The sequence below is a fragment of the Cornus florida genome, unplaced genomic scaffold, assembly GCF_030987335.1.
Source record: "Cornus florida cultivar Cherokee Brave unplaced genomic scaffold, ASM3098733v1 CherokeeBrave_3.0.0_Hap2_Chr01, whole genome shotgun sequence".
NCBI classification, from domain to species: domain Eukaryota; kingdom Viridiplantae; phylum Streptophyta; class Magnoliopsida; order Cornales; family Cornaceae; genus Cornus; species Cornus florida.
Window position 1 is genome coordinate 120,430,383 of NW_026775571.1, and position 26,513 is coordinate 120,456,895.

General features: G+C 34.8%; 3 protein-coding genes across 5 annotated transcripts; all 3 read left to right on the forward strand.

Moving 5' to 3' along the window:
* Nucleotides 1-2,486: 2,486 nt before the first annotated feature.
* LOC132267644 (uncharacterized) lies at nt 2,487-11,050 on the forward strand. Of its 3 annotated transcripts, none has more exons than XM_059768788.1 (6): nt 2,487-3,104; nt 8,271-8,382; nt 8,508-8,679; nt 8,788-8,975; nt 9,347-9,450; nt 9,833-9,975. In XM_059768788.1, the coding sequence occupies exons 1-6, from the start codon at nt 2,629-2,631 to the stop codon at nt 9,840-9,842; spliced, it is 1,062 nt and encodes a 353-aa protein (XP_059624771.1). In that variant the 5' UTR covers nt 2,487-2,628; the 3' UTR covers nt 9,843-9,975. The 3 variants fall into 3 exon arrangements, with proteins under 3 accessions (XP_059624771.1, XP_059624762.1, XP_059624768.1); XM_059768779.1 differs by lacking the exon at nt 9,347-9,450 and adding an exon at nt 10,776-11,050 and having other exon boundaries at nt 2,490-3,104; nt 9,833-9,978; XM_059768785.1 differs by lacking the exon at nt 9,347-9,450 and adding an exon at nt 10,776-11,050 and having other exon boundaries at nt 2,490-3,104; nt 8,791-8,975; nt 9,833-9,978.
* Nucleotides 11,051-14,709: 3,659 nt separating this feature from the next.
* On the forward strand, nt 14,710-15,863 carry LOC132267665 (fruit protein pKIWI501-like). Its single transcript, XM_059768796.1, has 2 exons — nt 14,710-14,864; nt 15,066-15,863. Exons 1-2 carry the CDS (start codon nt 14,850-14,852, stop codon nt 15,564-15,566), a joined length of 516 nt encoding a protein of 171 aa, XP_059624779.1. The 5' UTR covers nt 14,710-14,849; the 3' UTR covers nt 15,567-15,863.
* Nucleotides 15,864-18,633: 2,770 nt separating this feature from the next.
* LOC132267678 (putative MO25-like protein At5g47540) lies at nt 18,634-26,337 on the forward strand. Its single transcript, XM_059768801.1, has 11 exons — nt 18,634-18,981; nt 19,726-19,887; nt 20,116-20,234; nt 22,082-22,153; nt 22,481-22,574; nt 23,145-23,204; nt 24,739-24,807; nt 25,343-25,441; nt 25,788-25,832; nt 25,932-26,034; nt 26,129-26,337. The coding sequence occupies exons 1-11, from the start codon at nt 18,862-18,864 to the stop codon at nt 26,203-26,205; spliced, it is 1,020 nt and encodes a 339-aa protein (XP_059624784.1). The 5' UTR covers nt 18,634-18,861; the 3' UTR covers nt 26,206-26,337.
* The last annotated feature ends 176 nt before the right edge of the window (nt 26,338-26,513 follow it).

Consider the following 26,513-nt stretch of genomic DNA (forward strand, 5'->3'; position numbering starts at 1 on the left):
TCTAGAATGTTCTTGTAAGGCCAAAGGCCTATAAATAGGAGGTGAGAGTTCATTTGCACCTCACCAAGCAACCAAGTTGTAATCTCTCCTCTCAAGCAATACAAGTTCTATACATTTCCAAACTCTCTTGCTCACTTGCCTAACCTCTTCCTACACACCCAAGTAAGCAAAACACTTGTCTAGCCTTAGTCTTCACTAAGCTAGCACACTCGGGTAGGCTGACTTAGCGCTTCAAGGGGGCTTGAAAGTGTCTAAGGCCGCACGGTAGCTTGAAAAGGTTCAAGTCCGTGACAGTTGGTATCAGAGCTAAGGTCGTGAGGCGTCACAACTTGTGTGGAGGAAGCTATAGCGGAGCTATCAGACGTGACTGGCACCCAAGAAGAGACTCTACGTGGAAGGGAAACAAATCCCCCTCCAGGCGGAGTGAGGACGAGGGCTAGGTCGAAGGACATCATGGCAGGCTTAGAGGCACGTGTGGCAATGATGGAGGGGTCCATAGCCAACGTGTTGGAGCAATTTGAGGATGCTCACCAGCGCATGGATGGGCTGGAGTCGGAGGACGTTGAGGTCCAAAATGCTGTCAAAGGGTTACTCAATGCCCTAAGTGGTGACTTTCGGCAGGAGCTCCAAACACTTCGAGAACTTATGTTGGGGGAGTTTGCCACCCTACGTGGTTATGTTGATCAGGAGCTTGGCACTTTCCGCGAACAAATTGTCACGATCTGATTCCTAACGACGCCATGAGCATAGAAGATACGCATGCTGGTTGGCTAAGAACATTCATTGACTGGGAATGGTTCCAGGGAAGGGGCGTGCAGGACCACAGAATGGTACCTCTTCAGAGTTCAGGCAGGTCGACTCGGTTCAGTTCGAGGTGCTTGTCGCTGGTCGTGGACTTGACTATGAAGAAGGGAGTTGGCCATCCCTGCACAAACTGGTCGGGAGCTGGAGTCGTTCCCCTGACGAGGCCATGGCAGGCCGAAACCAGTCAGCATGTATCCTTGGGAGGGCAGGTCGTGGTGGCTGACCAGGGCGCTTGCGCGAGCTGAAGCAACGCCTTGGTGCCGCACGGGCCGTGCCGCTGCGCCAAATCTCTAGGCCCGTGACATTAAGGAGAGTTTAAATCTTCATAAAAACACATTATTATTGAATAGTGTTGTATTCTAATCAATATATGTCAAATTTTTTTACCTCTAACAATAATAATTTATTATTGTTATAAAATCAATGAGATACTGATTATTAACATTTATTATTATTTTCAATTAATAGGTCAGGAATGCCAATACCAAGCCATTGGAATTAAGCTATAAATGTATCACTTAGGGCTTGTTCAGTATAACATTTACGTCTGTTTTTATAGAGAAGAAAAAGAGAAGGAGACGTTATCGCTTTCATTTGGCTCACAAGTGAGTGTTTAGAAACTTATTTTCGAAGAGCTTAAAGTCCGAAAGGCTTTCAAACGAGTTGTTAAAGTTCTTCTACTATTGAAATGATTATTTTATCCTTAACTAGATTGTTTTGAACTGCTTTTTCAGATTATTTGATAATATAAAGTAGTTAACTTATTTTTTTTATACAACTATTTCTTAAGCACCGTACAAATAAATTCAATTCAAATTTAATGGGAAAGTTATTATTACACAATGGTCAATTGTCAAATTGTATAACATTTACTTTATTAGAAAATAAAGAAGAATGATTATAAAATCATTGTATGGCAACAATCTAAGCAAGATCTATCCCATTCTACAAGCAACCTATATAAAGAATAGAGCAAATAAAGAATTCGAAACAACAGTATCATTATTCAATTTATTAAATGCAAATAAATATCTCCACTTGCCTACATGGAAAAAAAAGAACACTATCTAACACAAGTCATGCTTGCGCAAAGTGCAAATTTGTTAATCACACTAGTGGACAGCAAGTCCCCTCTTTCTTGGGCAAGTTGAACCAAGTGGGGACTCTTAAAAGTTCCAACTCCTTTTTCATTTGTTCTTCACCAGTGGACGGCAGCAAGTTTGGTAGATGAAACGAGTCTCTGCTGGTGATCCCAATTCCCAAACATTTCTTTAGTTGATGACCAAACCTCACTATCAATATCCAAAGTCATAACTACTCAATTTATTATTAACCAAATAAAATACCCCTTGCCCCTTATTTTTTTGAACTTTTTTAAAAAAAACATCTGCTTGCAAGGGTATTTTAGTAAATGGCCATACTATTTCAAAACTGTTTGTTTGAAAAGATGAAGTCGTTTCAGTTCAGTCCATTGTCATTTATCTTTATCCGTCTATCTTTATCTTTATTTTAAAAAAGGAAAAAAAACAGAGATACTCTACCCGTAGCTTTTTTCAATTACCATCTTTATCCTCATTTCCCCGCACAACTAGCGGATAAGACAAGACTAAAATGGTCCTTTTATTAAGAAATTAATAAATGTGGGTATTTATGTCATTTTAGTATTATATAGAGAGAGAGAGAGAGAAGACAGTGTGTGTGTGCGTGTGAGAGAAAGAGAGAGGGGGAGAGAGAGACAGAGAGAAGAAGAGAGAGAGACAGAGAGTGAGCAGAGAGGAACCGTTGGAGAGTCCGTTTTTTCTGTTAATATATGAAGGTAAAACCATGGTGTCTGACCAAGAGATAGCCAAAGGTGTTGAGACTGTGCTCCGTCAATCCGACCCTAACGCCGTTACGTCACTCAACGGCGTCGTTCAGCAGCTGGAGGCGAAGCTAGGGTTGAACCTGTCCCACAAGGCCGGCTTCATCAGAGACCAGATCAACCTTCTTCTCCGATCACACCCACTACCTCAGCCACCAAAAGACCATTTTGCCCTCCAACACCATCCTCAGTTCCACAACACCCACAACACCCACCACCCCCAATTCCCTCCCCATTTTGCCCTTCAGCACCACCACTTTCATCACCATCCACGGTCGGAGGAACTCAACTTCCACAACCCTCTGACACCGCAAACACCGACGCCGCCTACACATCTACAGCAGCCGTTGCAGTTCCAGGCACAACCTCCGCAGGTGACGAAAGCAGAACCAAATGTTCAGAATGCGGCCTCTAATGCCTCCGCAATGCGAAAAGAAAGGTATTATTTTTCCATTTATCTGTTAGAATTGAGGTTTCTTGGGGTTTTGTTTTTGTAAATTTTGGGGTTATGATTAGGGTTACCATTGCCCTGCGATGAAAATGAATTTTGTTTTTCTTGAGGTAAACTTTTAGTTACAAAATTAGGGGTTTTGGAGGCAGGATTTTGCTTGTTTTCTTCTTTTGGAAATTAAAATTTTCATTGTTTTCATGCAAGTGTTCATTGATTACTTAGGATTAAAAAATTCCTGTTCCGCCCTTTGTTTTGATGCGTGGTGTGGGTGGTTGGATATTAATTGCTCATTTTATGATTATTTATTGGTATAGGCTTTTTCTGATTGTTTTTTAGACAATTGTTGAAGTATAAAGCAATAACTATTTATTTCAAGGAAACTTTTTCATTTTCATCAATTGGGTTTAATAATAGTTTTCAAAATGTCATACTTATTACTTATGTGTAATACTTGGCTGAATTTTGCTGTTTATGGAAGGGGATTGCATTCTGTCTACTTTAGTATAACTCCAAAAAAGATTATATGCAAGTTGAAGACATCTAAGATGACTACAAGTTGTCTAAGATGGTTAACAATGTGCAACCTAGGAATGCATTGATAGGAAGGAGCGATTAGATTGAAGTCAAAGGTGTTATAAGGTTAAAAAGGAGACCGAAAAGGCCATTTGTGCAGTATGAAAACACATAATATTATGTAGGGTGTGGGCCGGATTAACTAAATGGCGAAGGTTGGTTTGTGTAGCTTAACTACTTTAAGTAGATCAGATTTATTGCTATGTTGAGTTGAGTGAACTGAACAAATCCTTATCGTAACAAGTAAGGACATCTGCATTTGCTGTGTCTTGGAGCTATATTTGATGTTATACTTTTGTCTTAAATCTGTAGGCTGGTGTGTGTTCTTCTGAGTACCTCAGTAGTCATCCTCCCTGCATCTTCGCATTCATGCCACACCTTTAACTTGAATTGCAGTTCTGATATGTTGAAACAAAATAGTTCATTACATATTATATAACATACCCTACTTAATTTTGTTTTTCCTAATTATACCCTACTTAATTTGAAGACATTAAAATTACAGAAGGTTGTCTAAGATGATTTAGTCATTTGCAACCTTGAAATGTCCCAAGAAAAGGAAGAATAGGATGAAAAGATAATTAGTTGAAGCGGTGTGACTAGACGACATCATGGTCTAGGAATTAGTAGTAGGTATTGGACAATTTAGTTCTAATACAAACTTATATCATGTAGCCTAATTTAAGTGGTTTGCAATTAAGGTTTGCACTATTGGCAGCTAGATGAAAGTTAGCCTCTTTTTGAACACTCACACCCTCTGTCAGAAATATGGCCACCCAAAATATGGCCACCCAAAATACGGCCACCACTACCGCCACCTCTCAAAACTCCTATACACCTTCACCACCATGGTCACCGCCACCTCCTCCCGCCATGGCTACCCTGTGAAACCGCCGCCTTAATCGTAGCAAATCTTCGTCCTTATCAGTGTTGAAGATGAGTAACAAACGCGTATGATGTGGAGTCAGATCATTCAGTTCATATTGCATTGAATTTCGGCGTCAGAGGTTTCAGAACTTCGTTGTCGTCAAAGGGAAGGGGATGGAATTGTTGGGTTGGGTCACCCTTTTTTTGCCCTTAACCTTCGCCGGAAGGAGCATCATGCGCCCCCACGCACCGTCAATGCGCGTGGGGTTGCACCTACCTATGTACCTTCATCTTTTTCCCAACAAACCCAGAACGCAACCAGCAACCCACATCATCATCTACTTTACGGGCGTCGTCGCAATATTGTTGCAGTGCAAGCAGTGTGATTCGCAATCGACGTTATTCCCGAACATGGTCAATCGCCATTGCCCCTCACCATTTCCACCACCATCCAAACACTTCCACCACAAGTCCACAAAAACTCCAATAATTTATATTGAACCACACTGTCAAACCCAAACAAACCCCACAACACACTGCCACCACCATCACCCTTTGCTGATCTCCATCGCCAATTGTTGATCTATATATATAAAGAAACACACACACCCAATTCCACCAAAATTTCAGAGGCCTCTGACTTGGTATAATTTGTTATGTGTGTGTGTGTGTGTGTGTGTGTATATATATATATTTGTGTGTGATTCTCTCTGAATATGGGTTTTTTTTATATATATGTATATGGAATTTATTCTTGTATGTTGTATGTGGATTTGGACTTGATTAAGCTGGATTTGGTGATGGATATATATAGGTGGCGGCGGCGGCTATGATATGAAGGTTTGAAGGTCGATTTCACCCCATATTTTTCACACATTTTTCTACAGTTAAGGGTGGTTTGGTCCAATAAAATGAGTAGTAAACATTAAAAATGTAATTCCATGGTCAAAATAGGTTAATTATCAAGTCAAAGGGCAATAATGTCAATTCACTATGTGTCAGATGTGGGAGGGGTGTCTTTGTTAACTTTATCAAACTTGAGGGGTGGTCATTGTTCATGAATGAGTCAATTTTCATTTGGCTATCAATAAGGCAAACCTCAGGGGGTGTGAGTGTAATTAACCCTTAATGATTTGTTTAGTTGATTCAGGTCAGCAAACCTTTCCTAACTAGTTGTCACAGCTCTCTCAACGGGAGTTACGGGATAGTCTAATGGCAAGGCTTTCATGGCACATCCTGGAGTTTAGGAGTTCGAATCCCCTTGGGGCTTTCGGTAATTGGCCAGTGATCGTGCATGTGCATGTGCAACCACCATCGTAAACACAAGCAAAAAAAAAAAAATGTCAATATTTGTTTCTAATAAATTCGTAGTACTTTCGTACATCACTGGCTAATGTGCCTATGCCTCAACATTTATATTTGTAGTCTTTTTTTTGTTTTTTTCCTTTCCTTCTTAGTATTCACACACACATGCCTCCAACCCCTGACCTCCCTTTGGGAAATAAGGACCTGGTACCGCTAGGCCACCCGCCTGTTGGTGGTCTTTTTGTTCTTCTTCTCGTCACTGCAACACAATCTCATTGAATTTTGCCGCATATAACTTAATCATCCAAACTGCCCTTTTCTCATTATCTCATCTTATATGACCTCTTCTTTGTTAAATCTACACTTTTTTTTTTTTTTTTTCTTAGTTGGTACTCACACACTCCCCTCACCCTAGAGGATTCGAACCTTAGACCTGATGCTTCCGAAGGCACGAGGGCCAAGTTCGTATCCACTTGAGCCAACCCCTTGGGGTTGCATCTACACATTTTAATTCTATCTTCTCTTGTTTTCCCACTTTTTAATCTCGAACTATCATTTTAGCTTTGCTTAGTTTTCAATGTACTAATTCTTACTTGCCCAAAAAAAAAAAATCCGACTTGTGTTGGTTGTCTGCTTTCAATGCCATAAATAAATAATTATTCCTGCATCTGCTTAAGACCTTAATTTCAAAAATGCTTATCAACAACACTCCAGAATGAGTCCCTTTTATCTGTCCTGCTATAAATGCATCTGAATTGTACTTGTCATCACTATTATGGAAATTGGACCTAGTTGATTTTTATTTTTTTTCATGAAATAGTATAAGGTTTTTCATGAAATAGAGGATTCGAACTTTAGACCTGATGCTTCCTTAAAGCATGAGGGCCAAGTTCTTATCCACTTGATCCAACCCCTTGGGGTTGCATCTACACATTTTTAATTCTATTTTCTCTTGTTTTCCCACTTTTTAATCTCGAACTTTATCATTTCAGCTGTGCTTAGTTTTCAACGAACTAATTCTTACTTGCCCCAAAAAAAAAAAAAAAAAAAAAAAATCCGACTTGTCTTGGTTGTTTGCTTTCAATGCCATAAGTAAATAATTATTCATGCATCTTCTTAGGACCTTAATTTAAAAAATGCTTACCAACAACATTTCAGAAGGAGTCCCTTTTATCTGTCCTGCTATAAATGCATGTGAATTGTACTTGTCATCGCTATTATGGAAATTGGACCTAGTTGATTTATTTATTATTATTATTTTTTTCATGAAATAGTATTAGGTTTTCCTTCTGGGCTATGGTTGTACTTCAATTTTTTATCTATTGAAGATTTAATGGAGAAATCAGTGGAGGAAAACCCTCGCGTAATTGATGTAGTTTCCTATTATTGAAGATTTGATGTTGTTAGAGGAATCAGTGGAGAAAAATCCTCCTTGTTTCCTATTTTTTATCTCTTTCCATTCTCATAATTTTTTCTTTTATATAGAGGAGCCTCCACCATTGTATTGTGTATGAGTTGAGAGATTATAATCGAAGATATGTAGCCCTTTGGGGTTTGTGTGTCGTGGATGTAAACCCTAGTGGCTGAATCACGTAATATCTGTGTTTTTATTGTTTAATTCTCTTCGCATATATTACGTGGTTCAACCACTAGGGTCTATGTCCACGGCACAAAGAGCCCAAAGGGCTACATGACTTTTATAAAGCTTTGTCAACTCATTCAAAATACAATGGTGGAAGCTCCTTTATAGGAGAATACATGATGAGATTGGAAAGAGCTATAAAATAGGAAATAAGGAGGATTTTTTCTCCACTGATTCCTCCATCAAATCTTCAATATTATCATCTGCAGATATTTATTGCTTCATATATGAGACTGGCATTTAATATTGCTTATAAACTTGCACTTTATATGGTATTGCTAGATATCTCATAGACGGCCCGAGTTTGCTGACATAATACAGTGGTAGATTAACATTTACCTTTCTGTGGAAATTAACTGATTAAATGCAGCATCTGGTTGGTACTTGTTGTCGGTATCACCCACTTAACTTGGCATTCAATAGTTTTAGATTACTTATATACTTTTGTGTTATGAGAAAAATCAGTATGTAATAATTTCAGTGGAGAAAACTTTATGATTATGCTAAAATCAATAAGATGTCTCTTCTCTTTCGGTGATTTCTTGCTGAAGATTGGTATGAAATCCCACCCTCCATTATCATATTTAGTTCGCCTCACCTATTGACAGCAATAACACCGTCCGTGAAATTATATAACCTACTTGATTTGAGCTACATATTGCTACTACTTTCATGTGACAGAAAAAGAAAATGCATTCTGCTGCAACAAGATGTACAAATGTGATTCATGCCCTGATGTATTATTGTTTATTTATAATTTGTTCCAGCACTCCAGCTGGAACCAAAAGAAGAGGCGGACCAGGGGGGCTAAACAAAGTTTGTCGTGTTTCAACTGAACTTCAGGCCATTGTTGGTGAGCCAGCCCTGCCAAGGACCGAGGTTCTGATACCCAGACTGAGCATTTTCCTTTTCTTGACACAGTTTTGCCTTTCAATCCTGCATTTTAGTTTTACACTCAACCTACTTGTATAGCATATTTTCAACTTGCACTTTCTTTGTTTCAGATTGTGAAGCAGCTATGGGTGTACATTAGGAAAAACAACCTTCAGGATCCAAGTAACAAGAGAAAGATAATATGTGATGATGCATTGCGTATAGTCTTTGAAACAGACTGCACCGACATGTTTAAGATGAATAAGCTGCTTGCTAAACATATTACCCCACTTGAACCTTCAAGTATGTAAGAGGGACATGATATCAACCTGCAACATTTTTTTATCTCAAATAACTTTGCTTAATTTTTTTATTTACTTTTTTATTTTTTTGGTTCCTTTTCCCACTCAGAAGAATCAGGTCAAGCTAAACGATTGAAGGTTGATGTCGAATCTGCAACTGGTAGTACTGAACCTAGTCCAGCTCCTGTGGTAATATCTGAAGCACTTACCAAATTTTTTGGTACTGGAGAAAGGGTGATGAATCAGTTAGAGGCCTTGCAACGTGTAAGGGAGTACATAAAGGTCAATAGTTTGGAGGTAGGCATCCAAGTAGATGTATTTGTGACATTTTTTCTGTGATTTTATTGAATAATGTAACAGCTGGATTATGCTAAATTTCTAATGTTTATGCCAACTTCTTGCAGCAAATAAGCTATATGCTAAAATTTCTTTTTCTTGTGGGTAAACCTATACCAAATCTGTGATACTTATGTGATCTTTTCAATAAATTTGATTGTCCAAACATGTGATATTCTGTGATGTTTTTGAAGAATGTCTAGACAACAGCTTGATACTAAATTACTAACGTTTATGCCAACTTCTTGCAGCAAATAGATTATGTCCTATAAATTTAATTCTTGCAGGTAACTTAATACTTATATGATTTATTTTTTAACCCCATCGGGCAGTTAAGTTGGCTAGAGTCTCTTAGTGACAAAGAGGTTTCAAGTTCTACTCTCCTCCAGCAACAATCCAATATATGTGGCTTTGGGGTGGTTGCATTTATCTTAAGGTAAGCTCCCAGGAGTTGGGGCACCTCCATTACCAAAAAAGAAATAAAGACTTCTTTCTGGATGTTTCGTACGACAACTCTAAATCCGTTGGTAATTAGCCCTCGTATCTAAATCATCAGTCCCCTTAATTCATCAATCAAGAACAAAATTATGCATAGATGCATCTTTTCTTGTTTTAGGATACTGGACTCATTTTTGTGCTTTCTCGTTTATTTGTTTTCGTTGGTGCAAATAATTCTGGTTGCATCTCTCTAATTTCAATAAGGTGATATATTTTTGTTTTAGTACTTTTTTCTTGCTGCTATCATTGTTTCAAAACTCAAGACTAAGGGAAGTGCTTTATAATTTAAAATTTTTGTGCCTTTGCTTGTATGCTTGTAGGATCCTATGAATTCGATGGTGATAAATTGTGATGCAAAGCTTCAGGAGCTTCTTGGATGTGAAAGCATTTCTGCATTGGGAATATCTGAGATGTTGGCACGCCATCATTTATTCAAGCAATAATGTGTTACAATCTATGTGCGCTGGTGAGTATAAAACTCGGCTTACCTAATGAACAAACTAATATTGGTATTAAGTTTTGTTATATTTTTTAATAGCATTATATTGATCTTTCTAGCCATAATTTCCTTTTTTTTTTCCCTTTTAATTGTTCTAACCAGTATTCTGTTGATTTTGAGTTTGATCGAGCACTTTGAGTGCTTATCTTAGTTGAAAAAAACATTAAGATTTCAAGTCAGCCAACTCCCCATGGCTTCTTTCAAGTCAAAATATTAGCATTCTTATTCATTGTTGTTTTCAAGACAGTTCTAGGGCCTCTGTTAGAAATGTTAAACTGCTGTTGACATAAAGACCAAGTCTAACTCAGCTAATCACCATGATTGTGTTGACGAACCATGAGATGTTGTGTACAATAAGAACTTGATTATGTGAAGATGGGTAAAATAAGACCAAGTTATGCATGAGCTTAAGAACTCCAAATACCAATCCCGTAAAGCTGGCCATTTGGCCAACCAGAATCCTGATCCCCAATTTTTGTTGCTGTGACTTGCCCCGTTTAGAATCTAATTTTGACCTCCAGTCACTCGGCCATTTTGGTCACCTTTATCTTTATGAGTTACTTCTAATTAGAAAAACCATTTGTTTCAAATGTTTTTTTCCCCTTGTTTGCCTCACTTTTTATGTCTATACATAATTCATTCACTCGGTACATTTTTATACTAGATCAAAATAGCAAGATATTTGGAACCCAATAGTTTCTTGGCTTATTGTTTGATCTTTTAGTACTAATTGAATGACGAAGTCTTTCCGGTATTTCGTGTAGGTGGTGGGCAGCGCTATCACCATCAAGTTGTTTGTTATGGTAGATCAGATACCAAATGAAGATTTAATTATTTTCAGGTTATCCTTTTGTTTTCTTTGTTCATTGACATGGGTTAGTTGTTATTATTTTACAACTTGTTTTTAATTATTAGAATGAAAATGTAACCCGGGCTAGTGGCGAGAATGTGTTGTAATTACGCCAGGGCTTGCTTTAGGTTTTATTGTCCAACTTTATGCCTAACCTCCTTAGAATGGATACAAGGATAATTTGGTTGACATAGTAGATGGAGCACAATTAAAAGGTACAGAAGAAACCGAAACATAAATAGAAACAAAACCTCCAATGGGTTTTAATTCTACGTAGGTCTGTCCATGGCCGTCCAAAAAATCTAAATCTACACCATAGTAATAAATTATGTTCCAGTATTTTTGACATATGATATCTATTGCCCATAATCGTTAGATTACAGTCAATATTTGTTGTACTCTTATAATACAGGGCTAACCATAATTGCAGATATTAGGCACTAAACTAATTTGCTAAAAATTCAGCAAGAGACTATCCCTCCTATAAAGACTCCCTGTAATCACTGATTTTCTAACAAAGCACAATCCAAGTGATCAGAATGTAGAACATTCATGAAATCTACATTTTACATATGGGGTGTCTACAATATGTTTAGAAAACCTTAAATTGAACCATGATTAATTAACCAAAATATAAATGCAAACCTATAAGTTAGTAGAACCCGAATTCATTAAGAGCATGGGCGGACTTTGTTTACCTTTTAAGTCATTTATTTTATGTCTGAATTTATAGTTTGTTCCCTATTGCTCTTCCTTCTTCTATTGGTCATTCTTCAATTTAAACAACTGTTTTTTCAGATTTTCATTCTCCACTTCTGCTTTGAAAAAAAGCCATGAGAGAAAGAAGTCGAATGATTTTTTCATTTTGGCGCCAAGAGTCCTAAACTTAACAAGAAGGGCAAATATGGAATAAAAAATACAAGAACTTAGTTTCTTGTAATATATGGACTCTTTAGTAATTTTATTGTAAGAAAAAATAAATAAATTTGGAGCGCAAGTAGTTACTTTATTCAGGAAAAAAAAAATACATCAGGAGTCTAAAGCTATAGAACTTTGAATACATCTTGGAATATCAAAAATATAAAATTTCCCTAATTTACTCCTACGAGCCCACCCTGCTAATTGATGTGCAACACCATTAGCTTCATGAGGCACGGAGACAACCGAGAAATTTTTGTTAGCCACCATCCATCCCTAAATATCATCAATAATAGCACTCAAAACTTTATTGAATTTCCATCCAATAGCCGTAGACATAGTGTAAAGTCAAAACCAAAATTTCTAATAAAAGATATATCAATCTTTCCAAATTTCAAGATAAATAACATGATAAAAAAAGTACTCATAATAAAAACTTAGAAATAACTCAATAATTGATATTCTTTAATATTTTGTTTCCTTAACTAAAATTTAATTGTTTACTTTATAAAAATAAATGTGTCAAAGTAACAAAGTTAAGTTATTCTAAAATTCATGATTAATTATAATATAAATAATCTAAATTTAACTTTATTTTACTTATAATCTTATATAAAAGTTATAAATTATTTTTATATTTCGGGTTATTCGGATTCATTGGGTTACTAAAATTTTTGCCAAAAGTCTCATCCTATGATCTCAATGACCTTGCCCATTCTCCTATTACTAGGAAAAACCACCAAACAGCACCACCATTGGTGCCACCGAACCAAAATTGAAAAGAAAGTCAAAACATTCCCAAAAAAACAAAACCCAAAAACTAGCCCACACAGACACAAGCAATTTAAGTCCCGCAAAGAACAATAACATCCATTACTTCATCTGATAAGATTATTTTATCATCTGATTTTTTATAATCTGATTAGACAGATTTATATTATGATTTGATATAATAACTAGACAGATTATTAATTTTGAATATGATAAGATTATTCTAGAGGAATGCTCTGAAAAGGATGAGAGTCATGAACCCCCATGAACCCTTCTTTTGTAAATTTTGGATTGAAAAATATATTAAATAATTAATTTAAATTTTCATGAAAAATTGTTCCAATAGGTATAAAAAAAACAAATGTATTTTGAAAGAAATTATCATATGTTCCTAGTTTACTTGATACTTGTTGGTCCTAGATTAATTAAAATTTTTGAATTTAATTGGTTTACCAAATATTAATAGTTTCCTACCATCTAATAATTTCTCACATTTTAGACTCAAAACAAGGTTTAAATTCTTTTGGGTTAAAAAAGTCAAAATTCAACTAATTAACAAAATATATCGTCAAAAGAAAAGATAAAATTTTAAGTTATTTTTACTATTAAATCCATCACTATTTTATTTATGGGATTTATTAAATATTTATGAAGGGTGATATAGTAATTTAAAACTTTTATAATAGGTTTATTTGTCTTTTTTTATATCTTCCACGATGAAAATTTGTGAAGGAAGAAGGATGGCTCATCCTTCCTATTATCATTTCTTTTCTTATATCATTTCTATCGGATGAAGTAAATTTATTCATTTCTTTCGGCCCACTTCTTTCCTGTATTTCAAATTCTTACACATATGGTATATGCAATTCTTTAATCATGACTAATGTCTAAATTAAATTGATATATCTAAATTAATTTAGGTTGATATTTATATTTAAATTAAAATGATTTAAATTGAAAAAGATATTTTTGGCATTATAATTTTTTAATTAATTGTCTTTTGACTTGTCAAGTTAAAGTTGAAGTTTAAGTTTAAGCAGTAAAGGCAACGTGAAGGGAGTGGCCCAACATTTAACCCAATTCATTTTTATAATGGGTAGGGTAGGGTAGTGGGGCCCGTGAGGGAACATGATCAGAGCATGTGACTGTGATCCGGCGTGGCAGATTAGAGACGGCCACAAGTGGATCCCATTCACGAGAGTAGTTGAATGCATCTACTAGTTGGGTCCCGCAAAGAATGCATTTTTATACGGACCGCATATCAAAAGTTCGATTAATTAAGAAAAAGAAGGGTTTGACACTTCAGCATTTCTTTTGATTTTTGATGGGAGTTAGGCTTTTACGATGGTGATGATCGCAACTGGTGTGATGTAGGTCCCACTTTGGGCACCGGCCTAGCCCCGAGATTGGCTTCTTGCTCATTGTCCCCACACACCCACACACACACACACACACACACACACAATAGTAAATTAAAGTGCCTCTTATTTACTGTTTTAATTATTTTATACGATTGGCTTTATCACCGTGTTTTTATATATTGATTTTGGTGATTAAATTATATTAATATCTAAAGAAAATTTTTAACTAGGCCCTAACATACGGCCTAGTCAAATTAAAATTATTAATGATAAGCAAATAGAAATCCTGGAACATGAAAGCATTATGATCTTAGTCACCTACATGCACTGCACAAAGCACAGAATAACCCACTCAATATAGAAAGTGATGGCTATATTGCCTCCGGTCATAATTTGGATTTAGAAAATGATTTGAAATTTAAAATTTAAAATAAGGACAATTTCGATTGATTTATAGAATAGGACTGATTAATTATAATATCATCAATTCACACTTACATAAAATTAGTTAAATTTGCCATACTATCGGTCATTAATTTTTAGTTCATAAAATTTTACAAAACTATTAACTATATAACATCCTCATCTAAAAAAAAACTTGTATATTTATATATAGATCAGATCGAAGACTATTGAATTTTGTAAAGAAAAAACATTTACATCTAGACTGTGCCAATGTATGTCCTTTGTGTCAGTGATATGAGATGTCAATTTGCTAAGATTCTTTGAGTGCTCCCACTCCTCTCCACAAATTTTTTATTATATATTATTATTTTTTAAAATTACTTGTAGGCATTTACGTCTCTATAAATAGCACTCAAATTGAGCATCTCTTCACTTCAATCCCTAGCTAGTTACCACTCAAATTAAACACAGATCTATTCTTTCATTCTTCTTTAATTTGAAGTTCAGTTACAAGATTTTCTTTGCTCTCTCCAATGGCCGCTGTTGAGGTAACTCCACTTGTTTGATAACATGCATGCACTTTCATTTTCAGCTTTCTGCTGGACAATCAGTATATAACTCAATCATATATATATATATATATAAAGCTAGCTATATTTTTTTTTTTTTTCAATTGATTAATTATTAAAACTTCTTCCATACATATTTTGGTGATCGAATTTGGAATTAATCAATATCGAGTCTTGCAGGTTGCTCCGGTTACAACACTACCAGTGAATGAAACAACTAGTCATGATCATGAGGTGATCATCAGCCAAGAGACAAAGACAGAAGAGGTAGTAGTAGTGGCAGATGCTGCAGAAGAACCGGTGACTGAAGAACCAAAGGAAGCAGCTGCAACTGAACCTATAGCTGCAGAAGAAGAATCAGTCACCCTTGAAGTCAAAGAACCAGCCGCTGAAGTTGAGACGTCTAAGGAAGTAGTTGCAGAGGAGGAAGCTAAAGAAGAGAGTACTACTCCAGAAGAGCCAGCAGTAACAGTGGTAGTAGAAAAGGCAGAAGAGGAGACTCCTGCGGAGATGAAGACTGAACCTGTTGTAGTTGAGGAAACCAAAGAAGAGACTACCGATGCACCAGCTGCCCCGGAACCGGCTGAAGAAGAAGTCACCGGTGCCGGAGAAGTAAAACCAGCTGAAGCAGAGGAGGAAGATACCACCACAGAAGTTCCAGTTGAGAAGACTGAGGAATAGAACTTTTAAGTACATCAAAGTAAGACTAGTGAAGGTGGTGCGCTACCGTGAGTGCTTTCGTTTAGGTAGGTCAATTTACAGCATGTCAAAGCTATTTTAGTTCACTTTTTATTCAGTTTACTTTACTACTATTGTGTTGTACTGTTGTTGCGCCATTGGAGTGCTATTGATTTAAGTTCCAGAGAGCATCAATGAGTTTGATATAAGTATATTATATGGTGTACGGTCATGATCTGTGGTCTCTAGGTTTTTGAATAATAATTTGGTTAGATCCAATGCAACCATGTCTTTCTGTAATATTTTTCATTCCCCATAAATTATGTTTCAAATTCCTTGTCTAATTATTTCAAAAGTATATGCTAACATGTATAGGGTTATAAATTTATGGGATGGCAAGCATTTAACACCTCTGTATTATTCATATAACTCCCTATTACAAGTTCTGAAAATTCTCTAACGTTGGACTTCTCCTCATTCGAACTTATTTGACATTAATGGAGCGATAAAAATATTAAAATACACTTCTTACAATTAAAATAAAAATAGTAAAAAATTCAGTTAATGTAAAATGACTACTATGGCCTTTATATACAAAAATGGTAAGGACATTTTTAGTATTTAATACAATTAATTAGTTATGTGCGAGGCACACGGTCCTAATTTGTAACATTTTTTAATCTTTAAAGGAATTATATATACGAAGTAAAAGAAATAAGTATTATTTGCTCAAAATATAAACTTTAAATTTGGATTCTAATGAAAATAAACTTTAACAAATTTTTAAAGGTGTTTCATACGTCCTACCATATATACCTCCATCATTTTCAATGGTATGATTTCGCTTTATAAATTTCTATATGGGCATTATTAGGCAAGGATAATATAGTAACTAAACAAGGTATTTTGTAAACACTTGACTGAAAACAAAAGCTGGACAAACTGAGATCCATCCTGAATAATTTACATACATAGCAGGTTTTTTTTGGTTGGTGAAGAAGAATTGTCACGTGTGGCTGATGCTTGATAGTTTTACTTGAAGAAGCAAACCTAGGCCGTTGAGCCCATAAAAAGGGTGTAAATGAAAGGGCCTGTGGTGAACCATACGAGCGTAGGTTGAGATACACGGGTCCAAATATACCCTTATACAGTGATGTTATGTTTGGGGGTCGCACTGAGTCGACATTTTAAAATTAAAATTAAAAACAAATTATTATAAATTTTGAAATAAATTTTTTTGAATTCTAAACTCAAAGCATCGATTGAATACTCTCAAATATAATAAAATATAATACGAGTGAATGATAAGTTCAATAAAAATTTGCAAAACTCCTCTGAAATTATTAATAATATTTTTCAGAATCTAGCAGACTTTTAAAGTTTTTGGCCACCAAACCTAAGATGTGACAGTTCAAACAATCAAATTTGGATTCTAATGAAAATCCCCATGACTAAAGTAAGAATTCCAACCAGCTTTCGGCAAAGAAATTTTAAGAATTATTCGAATTCCAATTTGATAACAGGTTTAGCTTCTCCATTCCCACTAAATAATAAAATTTTAATTTAAGAGTTATTTTCAAAGGAAAAGGCCAGTTTTCTTTGGCATTTTGAAACCTGAAATTGTCTTTTTAGACTAATTGAATTTGAATAAAGTGTTACTATTTTAATTTTAAATTGTGTTTAATTTCTTTAATAGAGTTAGGTGTTGTTTGATAAAATTAAAAACTAAGCATTGAAAATTTCAAGTACGGAATTTTAAGTGCTGAGCATATTAATTTGAATGCTTGTTTGTAACTGAATTAATTTTAAACGCTTAATTATTTTAAGTGATGCCTAAATGGTTATCAAACATGTTAATTTTTAAAAATTGCTTATCGTGTTTTGTGTTAAACGCTGAATAGCAGTACCAAACATATCCTTGTTTGAAAATTTATTATTTATTCTTAAACATATTTCCTTTACTTGTTTCCAAATTTTCAATTTTAGTCTTTCATAATTATATAATTCCCATTTCATTTTCCTGCATTGATTTAATATATATATATATATGTGTGTGTGATGGTATGATCGGAGACATACATTATATCTGATTTCTCAAGAAAAATATTGTGTAAAAAGACCTGAATCGAGATTTTCAGGATAGCAAATGATGGTGTGGATTGGGAAAATATTAAATGATGGAGTGGGTAAAGACGTGTGAATGTGAAGGTAAGGTGTAAAGGTGACCAGTCTTGCTGGATGCAATTGCAAGTGGGCTCATGACGTATGAAAAAGGAATATATACATATATTCATATAAATCTAGATATTTGTACACATGATACCAATTCTACTCAATAAAGTAATTTTTATTTTTTTTCCCAACTGCGTGGTTGGTAATAATAAAAAGTATATATTGTCCATGCATTGGGTGAACATCAGAAGTTGACCGTGATAGACTCTAGAAATCTCTCAATTGCTTAGATGTATTAATACTAATTTAATACCACATATTTTAGAATGGCTTCCCCTTAGTAAAGTAGTATGATGGATTTAGGACATGAGTATCATCACTATCTTTGATAGTCCTACAAGTTTTTTTTCATAAAATATTATTTTACGAAAAAAAGGGGATAAAATGAAAAATATTAGAGCAAGTTGGTTTAAATTCAGGAAACTCCACATCCAAACAGGAAAGTAAAAAGGTAAAAAGATAAAAGAAAGTCAAGCTCTTTCCTATTTTAATTTGTCGAAAATATTTACCAATCTGTGTTTGCCACGCAATTGATTCCAGTGTACTGCGTCCCAGAAATTGACAACTTCCACCAATCGAAATGTTAATCCGCCAATCATAAAGATATGTCACTTTTAAATACGGAGTAGAACAACTTGCTCTAATTAATTAATTTAACTATAGGAGTAGGATAAAAAAAAATAATAAAGAAAAGGAAAAGGAAAAAGAAAAGTAATTAATATGAAGATAAAATTATTATCTAAAATCAGAAAAATATGAAATTTTCTGAGTCTCTCTCGGGTGAAACATGTGAAGGAGATAATTATATCTCTATATGACTATATATATATACCGTATATCCACACTCTATCGAATCCCTTGTTTCTTTATTTGAGAAAATCCCAAAAATGGGGAAAAACCCTAGAGAGAGGGAGATACGGTTTCTGTAGATTGAGATTCGATAGGATCTAATTTGAGAGAGAGAGAGGAGCGATAGGACTCTGTGTATCACAAGCGGAACCCTAGCTCTGGAACGCAGAGTTTCGCCGGTTGCGGTTCAGAGGCTCTCGTCCCCCGAAGAGAAGAGATGAAGGGTCTGTTCAAGTCCAAGCCGAAGACGCCGGCTGACCTCGTCCGTCAAACTCGCGATATCCTAATCTATGTTGATCGCAATTTGAACACTCGCGAAACCAAGCGCGAAGAGAAGGTTAGATTCGTTTGATTTCCGATCCTAGTTTGCATGAACAATTGCAAGTTCAAAATCTTAGTTTGATTGCATCCTGGATTTGGGCAGTTGTGTTTTCATAGACTTCTGTACTCTATATTTTGTGTTTATTTTTATTTTTATTTTTATTTTTCCCAAAAATGTGACAAATTTTGATATTTTATATAATTTGAAGTGATTCTAGTTAGAATGAATTAGTTTGTTATAGAATTTACCGACCTGTATGTACGTGCTATCGATTCAGATAAGTAACCTATTTTCATTTTCATTTTCATTTTCAGATCTACTTTCTTGTTATTTTATTTTTATTGGTTATATTGAGTGTATTTTTCTCCATTGATTTCTAATGGCTAATTTGAGTGAATTAATTGAATAGATGCTTAAGCATATGGATGTTCAGAAGTGTCGACTCTATTGAGCAAGGGGACCGTATTACTTTTGAAATTTTACTTCGGTGTCAGAATTGTAATACCAGAGATAAAAACGTTTTAAACTTGGAACACAAGATTTTGCACCCAATGTGTAATTTGTTAAAAGAAATTTTTTTATTTTTATTTTTTTCATTTGATTTATATTCAGTTTCTATATGGAACTGTATTGGGGACATGCCTACTTATGCTTTATACTTATTGTATGCCATGGTGGCAATGAGTTATGTAAGTCTTATTTGCATTACTATTATTTGTTACTTAGCTAGTGTGTTATTTTAATCTGCAATTTCTGCAGATGGCGGAGTTAAATAAGCTTATCAGGGAGTTAAAGCAAATTCTTTATGGGAATAGTGAAACTGAGCCAGTCTCCGATGCTTGTGCGAAGTTGACCCAGGAGTTCTTTAAAGAGAACACGCTACGTCTATTAATTATTTGTCTTCCAAAACTGAACTTGGAGGTATGCACGAACTTTTTCACCTGCTTTGCACTATAACCCGATTTAGATGTCAAATTTTGTTGAGTCATTTTTCTTCACTATCATGTATATTAGTTGTGTGTAATTTTATTAAATTTTAGCCATTTACTTGCCTTAAATATCTTCAATGCAGTTGATTTTTGGAATTCCATATTAGCAATAGCCTCAACCATATCTGGAGATTTTCATCACAAGTATCACCTTTTGCAGGCCCGTAAAGATGCCACTCAAGTTGTTGCAAATTTGCAAAGGCAACAAGTCCAGTCACGGCTGATTGCTTGTGATTACTTGGAAGCAAACAAAGATCTAATGGATATTTTGGTATCGGGGTAAGCAGCTGTTGGAAGAGTTGGGAAATTTATAGCTGTTATTTATTTTTATTTTTTTTTGGGGGAACAATTACTTAGTTCTGTTCATTAATTTGCAGTTTTACTTAGAACCCGTTTGGCGTTGGTGTTAGAATAGCACTTTTGTCAAAAAAAATTTGTTGATAAAAGCATGTTAGGTGTTTGGTAAAATATTATAATAAGTATTTTTCACAATTAATATTTTTTAAATTTGTTTGGTAGTAATATTTTTTAAGACACTTCGATTGCTAATTTTGCAATAATCTCCTTTAACTGGATGCTAGCATATTTGATGATAGCCACTTTATAAAGGAATGAGTGTAATTGTCTTTATAAAAAAAATAAAAAGACAAAATTGCCTTTACCTAAAATATTCAACCTCTACTCAGAATGCAGTTTTAAATGCTTTAAATTCTAGCTTCATTCAAAAGCTCCACGAGCTAAAATTGGTAACTATTAAAAGCGCTTTTAATGGTTACCAAACACATCCAAATGCAGTTTTCTTTTTAAGTGGTTGAAAAGCAATCTCAAACGGGCTCTTATTGGTTAGTGTTTGGAATCTCTTATCAGTCGTCTTTAGCTTTACCGGCACCTTTTTGGTGCTCATTTTTGTTTCCAATTTGTGGAGAAACATGATTAGATTAGTACGAAATGAGGAGGAGCTATTCACTTGATACTTGAACCAATTAGTAATTATTTTTTTACTACCTTTTTGGCGAACAGTAATTTTTTTCCCAAACATTAAATATATCATAATTAAAAAACTGTGTAAGGTAAAGTTGAATCAACAGAAAAAGAAATTGGCGGCTACTCATGAAAGTTTATTTCCATTAGAGGTCAGAGATATTGTTCCTTGTGCAGACAGATTGAACTACCTTGTAATCTTTTTATTTGAGTGATAGCTTTTTTATAGTGTTGTGAAAGGCGTGTGCCTAGACAACAGGCGCAGGTCTAGCGCCTGTTGTCATCCCAGGCGCGTGCCTTGGTTGCGCCGCGTCCTATTTGTCTGGTGCGCCTCACTGCTTTTTCGAAAATGATTATTCTATTTCTTAAGCCAAAAAGGGTGCTTTTGGGAACTTAATAACCAAATAAGAAAGCCCAAGTGTATGAGAGAAGGAACTTTTGTTCAAAAGAGTAAACAAATAAGAAAGCTCAAGAGTCAAAGTGTCAACAGAACATATAAAGAGAGAGACTGTGAGACCAATGACTCTTTCTTCTTCTTCTCTCTCTTCTTCTCTATTCCTCTCTTCTCATCTTTGTTTACTTCTCTCCTCTCCGTCCTTTTTTTTTTTGGGATCTCCTTTTTCTTCTTTTAACACTTTATCTCACTTCTCATCTACTTTTCTCCCTTCATCTACTTCTTTTGTCTTGCGTCTATTTTTTTTTTTTTTTAATTATTTATGCGCTCTGTTTTGCCTTTCAAAAAAATAAATTATGTTTTGCGTTTCAAGAAAACAAATTTGTGCTCTGTTTTATGGTTCTTGAATGCTTATATGGTGGGTGGATTTACTTTTTCATATTTGATATTAACTTTTAGAATATTGATACGACTTATTAGATATGAATGCTTTTATGGTAGTTTAAAATTTCAACTGTGCGCCTAGGCTCCGAAGGACCTCTAGCGTCATGGTGCGCCTTGACCTTTTAATAACACTGCTTTTTAAGTACTTTTATACGGATAGACTTGTTTTGGGCCATTCCTTACTTTTACCTTTTTTGGAAAAGAAGATAAGGAGAGTTTTTTTTGGTTGTTGAGTGATTTGGTTATATTTATTATTTTTTATATACTACTAATCCACTTTCTAATGCTCACTTGCTGGTACATTTAGTTATGAGACGGACATGGCTTTACATTATAGTGCAATGCTGAGGGAATGCATACGCCATCAGAGTGTTGCACGGTGAGCCAAATGAAACAAGTTTATCTGTTTTTCTTTTTATTTTGACTAGGTTTACTTTCTGTGTTTGATCTATTACAAATCTATATTGGTTGTCAATATCAAGGATAGATTTGTATAAATAATAATGTCAATCTCTTGTATGGCACTTCGTACAAAATTCCCATCATCCCGTCTTCCCTATTTGAACCCAGCGAAAAAGGGATATACACTGTAATGTCTTAAAGTATATTTACTTGTACACCACTTGTAACACCACTTTTATGTGGTGTTTACTGCAAATGTTCTAATTGTTTTTAATTTTACTAATTTCTCTGGTATTATTTGCAGTTATGTTCTGGAATCAGATCATATGAAGAAGTTTTTTGATTATATACAACTTCCTAATTTTGACATTGCTGCAGATGCTGCCGCGACTTTCAAGGTTGAGTATTGTTGACAGAACTAGTTATTAGTTGTCTTTTGGAATACACATTCTCTCTCTGTCACACACACACACACACACACACACACAGTCACACAGACAAACATACCCATCCCATTTACTTTGTATATTATAAACTCAGGCAATCTCGAACCAAAGTTTGGTTCTTGACTTTACTGCACATATTTCTTAGAAGTTATAGCTGCCTGTTTTCATGGCGCACTGCTTTAGATTAAAAGGCAGATTTTTGGATGATGTGCTTTCTGAGATTCCTTTCATTCTTTCAAATTGTAGGACAAACTGAGTACATGTCCCTATCTACATGCGGAAATATAAAAGTAGTGATTGTTGATCCAATGCTACATGCCTGTTGTCTCTAATCCTTAAAAATGGAACTATGTTGAGGAAGGCCCCAATACTAATCCCTTTTTCCCCTTTATTAGTCGAGCTAGTTGAGCACATATGTATGATGTACGATTGTAAATGGAATGTTGTTGTGCTTCATTGCTTTGTGTCATTATGTACAATTATTATAGCATTACTGAGATTTAATTGTAACATTTATTGCAGGAACTTTTGACGAGACATAAATCAACTGTTGCCGAATTTCTTTCTAAAAACTATGATTGGGTATGTTTTTTATGCTTTCATATGATATAAGTGTCTTCTATCGAAATTTTATGTCCACACAGTAGTCAGCAAACAATTCTCACGCACTTGATAGAAGAAAATCTGCATGAAATTAAAAATATGGTAAGAGTACCATAGATAGTAAACTTTTATAAGTCAAGTATATTATGCTTTTATAATATGGATAGATATATATATAACATCAATATGTCATTGGAAGTATCGAAATGAAGATATTTTGTTGAAAAAGATATTAGTTTAACATTTATGGGTTATTATATCTGTGCTGATATCCCCATGAATTGATGATCTTTTCTTGCCCATCTCAAAGAAGAAGTCTTCACTGATATCATTTTCTATGGCTATTTAGCTTCATCATAATGGGTTACCCAGTTAATATTAAAATTTTCTCCGCATGCTCAAAATGCTTAAAAAGACAAATAACTAAATTCAAGCAACACCCAAACAGGCCATATAAGATAATAAATTTTAACTGTTGTATTTACTTCTTCAGGTATTCATTAAGAATAATATCGCAATACTTTTTACCAGAAGGATTAAGAGCTTGTATAAGTTTTTGTGCAAATAACACGCATACACAAAAATGTTCCAAATTGCCCCTTTCTTCCACATGCGAACCAGGTGACACTAATAAAATATGAAAACCCAAGATTGCACTTTTATTATGTGAGAACACTGTCCCTACTTGAATTATATATGTACGTGTAAACTACCCATTTTGGACTCTCTTTCTCTCTCCTCAAAGCAACCGTTCTTGCCTGCGAAGTTGGATGATTCCTTGATGGACAATCGTTCGCAAGGGTGAATCGGCAGTGCTGGTGGTGCATGATGTTCATGCCGCTGCAGCCGAGGGAGGAGAGGTCGACATCGATGTTGGATTTGTAGCTTCTGCGTTCAGTATGATGTAGTAGGTTTGCATGCAGTACTCAAAGTCCTCGCCTTGGAGCTTTTCAAAGTCTGTTTTCATTTGCTGCCCATCATTTATGCGTTAGATTCTCGAGAGAGAGCCAGGAGTGGGCATTGGCTTTGGAGGGGAGTGTTCGCAAACTGATTGAGACTGTCGTTATAAAAAATAAAATTAAAAAACTACAATAATGGCTAATTTGATTTTTTCACTTAATCTCACTTATTTTTGCACTTACCAGAAAATACATTTAAGAATGATATAAATTTTTCATTTCAAACGTCTACAACATATGATAATATATTGATTCAAATTTAAGCAAATGACATCGTGATGACATGTAATATTATTTAAGAACTTAAAATTTTATTATATAAAAAGATCATAGTACCCTTAACTAAAAGATTTACTTTTCCTATTTGAAAATAGGAGACTTAATTTAGTCCCCAAGGTATAGTTTTTGGATCCACCACTGGTTGTTTGCATACATTTATTTGTTTATTTACCTTTTGTTATTGTTATTGTTATTATCATCATCATTATTTATTATTTCATTTGGATAGCTGAATGGCCAGAACTTGATGTTCTCCATGGCGTTTCTGGTTTTAGTTTTTTGCAGAGTATAATTCAAAGCTGCTTGAATCTACCAATTACATTACCAGGCGACAAGCTGTCAAGGTGTGAGATAAAAGTTTTAGATTTTGTTATACATATTAATAATCAAGTAAATAAAGTATGTAGCTATCTGATCCTATGATGTGCTTTATTGTTTATGAAATGGTATGCTTCTGGGGCAAGACTGAAAGGAAAATATCGTTTACTCATATAAATTTGATCTAAACTTCAAGACTCAGTTGGGACATTTGTGTGTAATACACACAAATATATGTTTGTATGTATGTATGTCTAAGAATCCTTATGGTTCTTCCTTTATCTTTCTGGAGTATCTTCATAGGTTGCCTGCACCTCGTGTAATTCATATTTTGCATCCCTACGATATGATTGCATATTATTATGTTACGTGCTGTTACTTACTGTTCTTGTACATTCCTGTGTTCAATATTGCTTAGATTGATGCATTGTATGTTATTAGCTTTATGACTCTTCTAATGTGGCAGTTTCTCGGGCACTTGCTGTATAACATTTTTATAGAAGCAATTTTAACACAGTTATCTTGTTGCTAAAAATCCTCTTTTTCTTTTTTTGGTTACAGTTGTTGGGAGATATTTTACTCGATCGGTCAAATTCTGCTGTGATGACCCGATATGTGTGCTCGAGGGATAACTTGAGGATTCTTATGAATCTCCTCAGAGTATGAAACTTCTTGTGATTGCTTGATGCTGCCGTTTTTTCATTTTCGCTGCTCCTTTCCCCAACACCCACACCAAAAAAAAATAATAATAATAAATGTACCATCATACCAAGCAATGGCCCCAAAAAGCAAATAGATAATCTCGACCATAAAGCTTCCAAGCTGGATAATATGTTGACTATTTTATGTAAAGATAAATATAAAAAAATTCCGTTTTTTAAAGATAATCGACTGAACGTTTTTTTGGCTATGAGAAGTGATGAGTGTTGAGAATCTTAAGACTGACTGATTTTTTTGGTTATGGATTTTTCATATGTTAAATGGCTGATTTTCCGTTTATGTGCAGGAGTCGAGCAAGAGCATTCAGGTAGAAGCATTTCATGTTTTTAAGGTACACTATCTATATTGACACTGGCTACTATATTATGAAATTAGTAAATTGTCAAGTTGTCTGTTGGTTCTTTCTGATTGTAAGATAAAAATTTTACAGTTATTTGCTGCTAATCAAAATAAGCCCCCGGATATTGTCGGCATTCTTGTTGCAAATAGAAGCAAGCTCCTGCGTTTGTTTGCAGATTTCAAGTTAGATAAAGGTAGAAAAGTAATGCATTTGGAATGATAGTTGTGTTAGGTTAGTAGTCTTGCCAGTATTCTGAATATTAATTAATTAAGTTTGTATTGATGCAGAGGATGAACAGTTTGAGGCAGACAAAGCCCAAGTAGTTAAAGAAATTGCTGCCCTTGAACCCAAAGACCTGCCATGAACAAGCTCAGTTGTACTTGTAACTTTGATGTTTTTCCTGATTAGTTTGTGAATTAATAGTGTGTTTTCATGGTGCTTGACACGGTGACCTTTTCTATCATTAATAAAGTGTGTATATTTTTATTCCTTGGTATATCTATCTATTAGTGCGACTTTGTATTGCACAGAAGAATATACTTTTTGGGGGAATAGGGGAAAGGAAGAAAGAAGATGATAGTGCTAAGCGCAATACTGTACCCTTCATGGCTGAGCTGTCATATTTGTATACCTTGAAACAACTTAGGTTTCATGGTTGAAATTTCATGAATT